The sequence below is a fragment of the Adiantum capillus-veneris genome, chromosome 21 (assembly GCF_014529385.1).
Source record: "Adiantum capillus-veneris isolate H3 chromosome 21, ASM1452938v2, whole genome shotgun sequence".
Classification (NCBI taxonomy): Eukaryota; Viridiplantae; Streptophyta; class Polypodiopsida; order Polypodiales; family Pteridaceae; genus Adiantum; species Adiantum capillus-veneris.
The window spans coordinates 143,670,860-143,680,772 of record NC_140951.1 but is presented as its reverse complement, the minus strand read 5'-3'; the positions used below and the strand labels follow the sequence as shown (position 1 = coordinate 143,680,772).

Sequence of the window (9,913 nt, the reverse complement as noted above, 5' to 3'; positions counted from 1 at the left end):
GTCAACGACATTTGTGAGAGAGAGATCGCACGATTCGCAACTGGCACTGCTTGGAGTTCAGTGCCTCCTCTGGACATGTCCTCAGCACTAAAGGGCACAGGTAATTTAATGAAACCCAAGCGGTGGGATCCACGACAGTGAAGCTAGGACAAGGGGATCGGGACGCGCACAGCCGTAGGATGGCCAGGGTAAACTAGGACACGAAAAAGTAAACTTGGACAAACAGGGAGCCTGTCCAAGTTTATTTATCACATGGTTTGCCCACATGTCAACTTCCCCGTCTCGCGGGCGTAGCAGTTAGTGCATTGGGCTCTCATGGCGGTGGCGAGGGTTCAAGTCCCGTGCCTGCGATGGACGTCTATTTTTTACCACCCTCAATTTGCCTCAAGATTCCCCCTTTCGACCTCCACCGCGGATCCCATCTCTCTCTACCCGTGCCCTTTAGTTCTCACGTGGACCCGTCCCAACTTCTCTCAAGAAAGTGTCCTGGCTCCTGCTAGGCCTCCCTATTACCGATTTGGAAGCACTCCTCCGCGGAACGAAGGAGCTATGGCCTCGCCTCCCACCATTACCTACATTACAGCTCCTGAGCTCATCCGTCTGCAGCCGAACGCCAAAGTCACTGTCATCGACGTCAGGTTCTCGTCCTGCCCAAGCTTATGCTGGTGTAATGCATCGCATTGTTTTGCCGTCTTTATTGCACGTGTGCATTTATTCTCATTCAAGGAAACTGTACATCACAGCAAGGGTGTATCCTCTTAGGATCAATGCTTAACCGTCTTATGGAGCTCACAATGACGGCATGCGCCCGCGCTCACTGCGCCGCTTCATAATTTCATTAAACGTCAATTTTTAAGCCTGGTTAAGAATCGCGATTGCATGTAGCAATTATCAGCATCAGGTCTTGAGAGCTGTCTCCTAAAGACAATTCTTTGTTAGATGGCCCCCAAGTGCACTTCTATGGCGAAGACTTAGGATTTGAGCTCAATTTCAATCAACCCGAGAGTGAGCTCAAACTTGTAGATCATGCAAGATTTACATGAATACACATGCAACAAAAAAAAAAAAGATAAGTAGAGCCTTCAGAGTCCCCAAAGAGTTGGTCTAACGGTAAGGCTTTGATCTCTCAACCTACGGGTTGTGGGTTCAAATCCCCCGTTGGGTCACACTCTAGAGGGACACCTTGTGCTCACCTGGTGTTCATGTTGCTAGGGCTCTTGCCCTCGGACATTCGATAGCATCCTCCTCCTGGGGTGGGTCACCCGAAGAGGAGGTTCTTAGCTGGTTGCTTCTGTTGTTCCCAACATGTGGTGCATCAATTAGGGGATAAGCACCTCCCCTTGTGAGCCCTCTGGTGTGTCGAAAAAAAAGTAAAGCCTTCAAATTTGTACAAAATCAGCCCATCCTTGCCATATAGTAGTGGTGCATCTTCATGATCGCATCCATAGCAAGAGGGAGACATTGTTATATGCAGTGAAAGTGATTGATGGTGAATGCTTAGGATGTGTGCTCAATGCGTACTCAAGGCTTTTACTTCATGAGAGAGATGTGCAATAGACTAGAGAGAGAAGAGAGAATGATATTGTGAGTGATAGAGGGAAGAAGATTAACATTGGATGGTGTCCCAAACCCCCTCCAAGGGCCCCCCTCTCTATCGCTAGAGAGGTATTTTCTTTAGATTGCATAGATGCTGATACAATATATCTAGATGCTGATGGGATTTTGCGGTAGATGCTTGGATCAGCGAGGCTAAGGGGTGAAATCTAAACAGAAGGGCTGATCTGGCTTGAATCTGCAAACTGACAATGATGCTATGGCTAAAATCTGATGAGGGATGACTTAAAACTGAAAACGCTGGGCTGATTTGCTCGTGGGAAAGATCTGCAAGCGCTAGTGGTGTTGGTGTAAAAATACTGAAGGGCTGAGCTGAAGGTGCAAAAACGCCAAGGTCCTGATGGCAGAAACGCCAGGGAATGCTTGTGGTGCTGGTACTTGTAGTGTACGTACTACTTTTTTGCCTGGAGAGGAGACCCCGAGGGTCTTCTGTATATCTAATAAAGCGTGGGTTAAGCAATGTCAGATTGAGCCCCCATGACTTTATAAAATGATGCTAATATGTCATTGTTGTATTGGAACACCCTCCAATGCCTACACCTAGGATTTGACACAATTGTCTTGTCACTGACGAGTGTCTTGACATATGTCTCAAGTGTCTTGACGGTTGTCTTTCTTATAGAACACTCCATATAATTCCTTTCAATAACTTATAAGGTCAATTTTTTCATCTGCTAGGTGTCCGGCTGGTCATGTCATGTCATCACTTTGTGACAACGCAAATCTCGACACAATGCCGATGATAGACAACAATGGAGCACTCAATGCCGACAAGGGAATGGCTGAGGGGAGGGCTGAACGGGTTGTCGAAGTACTGGACTGCATCTGCAAGGTGTAGGGCTAGCTAGTCTCGCACCACCGCGACGGTGATGGGCTGAAAACCGTATACGCTGGCTTAATCTGCTGCAAACAGGTGGCACCAGGGCTGAAATCTGCAATCGCTGGCTGCACTGCAGGCTGAAAACACTGGCTGATTTGGAGCAAAAATGCTGGAGGCCACTGCTTTTGCAGGTAGCGCTAGTGCATCTGTGAAGAAACACTGGGTTTGCTGCCTCCTTTATAGGTGAGATTTGCAGGTTATAAACTTATTAAGGCCTAGGTAGGGCAAGCTGTCCATGAGAGCCAACAAAATAAATCATTAAAATGATTTATTAAAATCGAGCCAAGGGGACCGTCCTGATTGGGTGAAACTGTCGCACATCTCTTCTCCCGGGAATCCGATCGACCCGGGGAATGGCTTGTTGGATTCCTCTAACCTAGAACTACATGCTCGTCATGCCAGATGCCCACCGTAGTGTAATAACATCTGTCAAAACACGTGTACAAACCATTTATGCAAGAGGGTTCCAAAAATGGAAAACCTAATCCAATGACTCGTCCGGACATGCAAGTCCTGCGAACAGGTTCACAACTTGCTTAATCTTCCTAGGATTCTAGACATCCCTATCTAGGAAGAAGTGGAAAACTGGCTCTAGAAGTCAATGAAGCATGTCCACGTGGCACACAGAGCCATGTGCACGTGACATCCCCTCTTGCTTAAGGTGAGGTACGGGTACCAATCTGCATGGCCTCCTTATATGAGGCTAGCAAATCTAGGTAGTTGGTGAAGAACTCCTCGTCCACACAAGCCGCTTAATGCGTCCCGTGATCCTTGAACTTCAGGAAGTATTGCCTTGCTTGCTGCTTCTTATTGCCAAACTGGAACGGAAGTAATTGATTGTGCTTTGGTTTGATAACTTTGATTGGAACAATGATCTCCGATGGTTCTTCTTTTGGATTGCTCCTTGGAAATCCACCCTTGTGGTGGCAACTCTACAAGTCGACTTTGGAAACTCGATGTACCTCTTGGAGACTCTCCAAAGGAACGGCCATATGAGGTCTCACCTTCTGGAATTTTACCATCCTGTCCTGAGTGCCTTGAAATCCACACAACACTGAAATGAGTTTGGTTTGTTACGAACAAAGGGAAGTGGTAACCCGAAAGACTGTACCTTGGGAGGGCGAAGCCTCCTAAACAAGAATTTACATGGTTTCGGCTTCTCTTTATCCGATTCAAAAGAATGAGAAAAAACTTTACCTACGTGTTTCGCGTCATGCATTTGTTTGGAGACAATGTCCATAGGTCGATCGGGATGGTGTGTAGGGAAATGATGATCCTGGAAAGCACAGTATCGACTTTGATAACTTGCGCACTATATATGTTAGGAATACCCAAGTTCCTTGATGTGGGGTTGACATAGATGACCTCCACTTGGGCTCCTCGACGTAGCTCTCTGTTTTCCTGGACGTGAGAGATGAGAGGGAGAGAGGGAATACCGCTCTTGCCTCGAATGAGGACGGGTTGCGACACATTATCTTTAATGAGAAACGTGAGCTTCTCTCAATCGATAATGGGCTTGAACATGCGAAACCACTTAATGCCCAAAATAATGTCACATCTTGCAAGTTTAGAGACTACAAAACGACGAGTGAATAGGGTATGTTGAATGATTAACTTAACATCATCACATTCTTTATAAATCGAAGCGTCCATGCCTTCAGAGAACCCCTGCATTGGGAGGGTGGGGATAGAAGTGGTCCGAAGACGAGCACGTTTCACAAGAGATTCACTCATGACATCTTGAGAACTTCCAGAATCAAGTAATACAATGACTCTTTGACCATTACCATGACCATAACATTTTATGAGTTCATCTTCTGTGAAAGTCTCCTCCTACTTAGCTTCTTGCTCAACCACACTCGTAGCGTTCACTTGAGGAGGTGAGTCAGAAGTTGACCCAGTAGAGGTTTCACTTGTAGATTCTTTCTTAGGACATTCCTTTTTCATGTGACCTACAACTGAACAATAAAAACACCTATGTTCCTTTGCATACAATGATTGTTCTTCCTTACTTAATTGACCACCTAAAACTTCTTGAGCAACCTTCTCATTAGGTTTGAGTTGAGGTTTATCAGAATTCTCCTTTACCCTTATCCTTAGATTTATCGCCCTTAGATTGAGATTGAGATGGAGAATTTGATTGAGAAAAAGAATTGGAAGAGTTCTTTTTACTATTAGAATTCTTGTCCTTGTCCTTAGATGAGTCATGAGAGGAAGAGTTACCATTAGCGTTGTTGAGCTTACCCTTGTTGTGCTTCATCTCTTGGAGTTGAGCCAAGCGTATCACCTCTTGTAATGTCTTTGGATCACCGGCTTCTACGTCAAACTTGATCGAGTGGTCCAATCCAAAGAGAAAGGCCTCTAACCTTTCCTCATCTGATTTCCTCAATTGCCCACCTAACTGCGACACACGGTTAGCATATGATATCACATTTACCTTGTTGAGACAGCCCGAAAATCCTCCTTCAACCGCTTTAGGTACTGTGGAGGCAAGAAGCGAGTCTTCAAATCCTCCTCGAACTCCTCCCAACTAAGCTCGAGAGGAGGAACGAGAAGAGACTCGTCATGGGCCTCCTTATGGGCCTTCTTCTCCATCCACTCATCCTTCTAGGTGATAGCATCACCCGTGAGATGCATGGAAGCCAAGAGAACCTTGTTATTATTAGACTTTTTCACAACCGCAAAATAGGATTTAATTTATGTAACCAAGAATAAATGACAATATTGTCCATCTTACCGTCATACTTACTGAATGTGATCTTCTCGGGAATTGGTTCATTGGTCGATCGTGTAGCCTTGGTCGCCTCCGTGATGGTCTTGGCAAGCTTTTCATAATCGGGCTCTGGGGGTGGGGTATTAGATTGCACCGCCAAAGTGGTGAAGAGATCACGCATGGTTTCCCTTTCTAGCCTATGAGCCTCGGCTTGGGCTGCCAATTGACGCTCCTCACGCTCTGCTGCTTCCACCCGCTCGAATCAACGTTCTTTCTCTGCGTCCATACGCTCGTCGCCTAGCTTCGTCTTGCCGCATCATCATCTTGATCATAATGCACATCATAGCGTCCATGGAATTTGGTGTCGAAGGGGGAGGGGTAGGGGGAGAACAAGACGATCCGTAGTAATGGCAATTGCTCGCCTTCTTGATTGGTGGAGGTCTCCATACCGCTATGAATCTTGACCATGCAAGGATTTCAGCTCTTGGTTCAAAGAAGGTCGCACAATAATCTTTGGGAGACTATCTACCCCCTTGTCGGCGCACCCCGCATGCAAAACCCGGTATACAATTGGTTGCTATTTTTCGATGCTCAAGGCGCACGACTGTACACGCAATGGCAGGCCTGCTGTTCCAAGAGTGGGAGGAGTATACACCGAAGTGTTACCAACACAACCAAAAAACACAAGAGATAATTATTTTTTGGGGATTAGCGGATTAGTGCAAAATCTTCAAAGCTTTGATACCAGTGTCAGGTGCAGCGGAATTGCATGCACCTCGCATGCAACACCCGGTATACAATTGGTTGCTATTTTCCGATGCTCAAGACGCACGACTGTACACGCAATGGTAGGCCTGCAATGGTAGGCCTGCTGTTCCAAGAGTGGGAGGAGTAAACACCGAAGTGCTGCCAACACAACCAAAAACACGATATATATATTTTTTTGGAGATTATCGGATTAGTGCAAAATTTTCAAAGGCTTGATACCAGTGTCAAGTGCAGCGGAATTGCAATGGTGAAGATCTAGTTTTACACTTCCACAAATCCTTCAACTTCTTTCCTTGTGGTAGTGATTCCTTTTAGCTTCAACGATGGTTCCTTTTACTTTCCGTTGAAGAGAGGGGTTGAGAGAATACAGTAGAGATGTGGAGAGAGAGAGAGAGAGAGAGAGAGAGAGAGAGAGAGAGAGAGAGAGAGAGAGATCCAATGGGGTTCCAACAAACCCTCTCTAGGGACCCCCACACCATTGGTGAAGTGGTATTTGCTTTTGATTGCGTAAATGGAAAGTACACGCAATGCAATACCTCAAGTGCAGACAATATTGACTCGACTGAGACCATCTCCGCGGTAACTCCTCAGAAGGAGGTACCTCCGGGGCTGTTTTGATGCACCTGGGATCCTTCTTGATGTGGGATTGAGGATGGCCACCACAGGGCTGATTTGCACTCCCGATGGGAGAGGAATGAAGGGCTGAAAACGCAGATCTCGACACGATGCCGATGATGGATAGCAATGGAGCACTCGATGCCGGTGAGGGAATGGCCGAGGGGAGGGCTCAATGGGCTGCTGAAGTATTGGACTGCATCTGCAAGGTGTAGCGCTAGCCGATCTCGCACCACCGCGACGGAAAACCGAAAGCGCTGGCCTGATTTGCTGCAAGTTGCTGGCACTAGGGCTGAAATCTGATATCGCTGGCTGATCTGCCCAAAAACGCTGGTTGCATTGCAAGCTGAAAACGCTGGCTGATTTGGAGCAAAAACGTTGGAGGTCTCTGCTCTTGCAGCTAGCGCTAGTGCATCTGGGAGGAAACGCTAGGTTTGCTGCCCCCTTTATAGGTAAGATTTGCAGGTTATAAACTTATTAAGGCCTAGGTAAGGCGAGCCGTCCACCAAACCCAACAATAAAAATTTAGCCAGGGGGGTCCAAATTGGGTGAAACTGTCGCTCATCTCCCCACCCGGGAATCCGATCGACACGGAGAATGGCTCGTTGGATTCCTCTAACCTAGACTACATGCTTGTCATGCCATATGCCCACCGTAGTGTAATAACATGTGTCAAAACACGTGTACAAACCATTTATGCAAGAGGGTTCCAAAACTGGAAAACTTGATGTAATGACTCGTCTGGACATGTAGGTCCTGCGAATAGGCTCACAAAATCACCGGTACTAATCTCCTAGGATTCTAGACATCCCTATCTAGGAAGAAGTGGAAAACTGGCTTTGTAAGTCAATGAAGCATGTCCACATGGCACACAGTGTCACGAGGAAGTGGCAGCTGTTAACTATGTCACAAGGACGTTGCAACTGCTAACCTTAGTTGTTGGTTTCTTTCCAATGATTTTTTTTTAATTTTTGAGACCCTCTTTTTGAAATAGCAAACGGTCGGACATTGTATGGCCAATGTGAACGGTAGTTTCACCCGAAGACGGGAAGTGGTCGGCATTGGAATTCGTATATTAAGAGGATGTCTAGGCTTAGAGCAAGATCATGTTGGTCCCTTGGTCGCACTTAGGAAGTTGGTGGATACTAGGAAGTGAACTCAATAAAGGCATAAAGTCAAGGTGGGACTACCAACAGAAAGTATCGACAGTTGGGCCACATTGCACTTTTGGATGTGGTCGCAATGAGGATAGATGGTCAGATGACCAGTGGGAGCCCAACGGAAGCATCTCCTAAAAATTAGGGAAGTGCTATTTTGGGCCATGAAATGTGTTCGCGTCATTACCTTCGGTGTGACCAGGGGAACATTTAACAACTCTGCCGCAAAGTCAATTGGGCAACAAGTCGGGAGATTTTTAGGCTGCAACCCCGAAACGGGAAATGGTCTGTAAATGCGTCAAGTGGCACAATCCTGTGCACTTTCCTCATGCAAGAAGAAGTGGCACTGAATTTTATGTTGGGAGAGGCCTCATTTTTGGTTTTTATCACAGGTTAAGAGCTATGGAGTGCTTTCTTTTCCTCTCATGTATAGTGTGGTCCTAGGAGTGATGCCCTTTATGCTACACACTACTCTCTCCCCCCTACATGCAGTTATGTGATGCCCTACAAGAGGGCTCCTCATTTGACTGATGTATAGTTGTGTGGGTTCATGCTTTTTGTGCTGAGGCAAGAGCCTCCTTGAGCAGGAACAGGGGTAGCTAATTGCTACTCCAAAGCAAGCACCGGTGAGGGTCATAACGTCACCGTACAGGTGCGAAATCAGTGCTGTGTATGCGCTGTAAATTGACTGTTTTTCAGCCATACGGACGCCAGAACCCTTGGGAATCGTGCCCCACTGGCAAAGGACAGCTAGGGGACTGTTTGGGGTTGAAAACAGGGCAAAAACCACCAAATACAGCGTGCTGAATTTACTGTTTTTGGGCAGGAATCAGAGGGTATACACCAGTGGAAATAAGTTCTAGCAAGGGAATTCGTTTTGCGCAAGTTTTGGGGCTGTTATGTTGCCGAAATTTGGCCAAATCAGGTAGTATCTAGCGGGATACAGGTAAAGGATTCCTAGGACTCTACTTTGTAATTTACCCTCTTAAAAAATAAAGAAATACCGAAAGGGGCGCCAATTTTGGGGCCTACAGGTTGTCGGCGCCTGCTCGAGGCATTCTAGCTTCCGAGCCATGTGTGTCGTTAAGTGTTAATTCCCGTCATAGGTTTCCTTCACACGTTCTCTGTGTGTGTGTTCAAAGTAAAGAATTTCGGGTGAAAGCCAAAGCCTACTGCCCTACAGGCCGGTTTCACACAGAGCCATTTCTAGGTGACACAGGGTTTTTCCCATACTTCTTGTGTTTGGACGTGTGGTCGAGTTTATGTATTGCAAAGGGTTAAAGCTCCACTTTGCGAGAGAGAGAGAGAGAGAGAGAGAGAGAGAGAGAGAGAGAGAGAGAGAGAGAGATGAATCTGCACGTTGATTAGAGAGGAGTTTTATTTTGCACTCAGTTTTTGTAGTCATAATCAGGGATGAAGAGCGGAATTGTGATGGGCACATTGCAGGGTCCTGGCACTTTGCAAGTGACACTTTTGTTGAGCAGCTTCCTGCCTTGGCTGGAAAACTTGACGGACAGCAAGCTGTGGTTTTTCACTGTGCGAAAAGTCAGGTTCGGGACCTTTTGGGTACATTCTTTACGTGGGGATTTTGTGGTGTCTAATCTAATCTGTACTTTGCTCCCTTGGTTTTCAGATTAGAGGACCCACCTGTGCAAATAAATTGGTGGATCACTTGTCAACGCTAATGTTGAACAAAGAAATCAAAATTGCACCACAGGTTTATGTCCTTGAGAGAGGATTTAATGGTTGGGCAGGTGCAGGACATCCGATCTGTAAATGCGCACAAGCTTTTTGCAAGGGTTGTGAACTCTAGTTACAACTCCTATATTCGGTTTTCTTTCTATTCAAGCCAAAACATGTCAGCATGTCATGATTTCACTATTCATATTTCGAGCTGTCATCTGGACTCTATGATAAGTGTATTACCCATTGGCAATATCATATTAGTAATGTTTGGCACTCATGGTAGTACTTGGGCGTGTTTATTACATTAGCAGTGAGAGAGGAGAGTTCTACAGGATTGCACGCCAATGTGTGATGCGACAGCTTAGTGAATGCTCGATTAGCGCAGAACTGATAGAGATTGCAGATTCTTATTGATTTTGCAGGCTGCTTTATATTCGTGGCTAATTTGCCCTGGAGAGGATAGCTCTTCTAGCAGCATAT

At 46.2% G+C, this 9,913-nt stretch overlaps 1 protein-coding gene across 1 annotated transcript; it reads left to right on the top strand.

The window, feature by feature from the left end:
* Positions 1-465: 465 nt before the first annotated feature.
* Positions 466-9,708, top strand: CDC25 (Rhodanese/Cell cycle control phosphatase superfamily protein). The gene is made up of 3 exons (XM_086494338.1): positions 466-638; positions 9,159-9,297; positions 9,381-9,708. Exons 1-3 carry the CDS (start codon positions 550-552, stop codon positions 9,558-9,560), a joined length of 408 nt encoding a protein of 135 aa, XP_086350464.1. The 5' UTR covers positions 466-549; the 3' UTR covers positions 9,561-9,708.
* The last annotated feature ends 205 nt before the right edge of the window (positions 9,709-9,913 follow it).

Bases quoted from the DNA above. Each gene is read 5' to 3' on its own strand.
- CDC25 (XM_086494338.1), top strand. From the start codon at position 550: ATGGCCTCGCCTCCCACCATTACCTACATTACAGCTCCTGAGCTCATC. The intron at 639-9,158 runs GTTCTCGTCCTG...AGTCATAATCAG, and splicing joins GTCACTGTCATCGACGTCAG to GGATGAAGAGCGGAATTGTG. The intron at 9,298-9,380 runs GTTCGGGACCTT...CTTGGTTTTCAG, and splicing joins TTCACTGTGCGAAAAGTCAG to ATTAGAGGACCCACCTGTGC.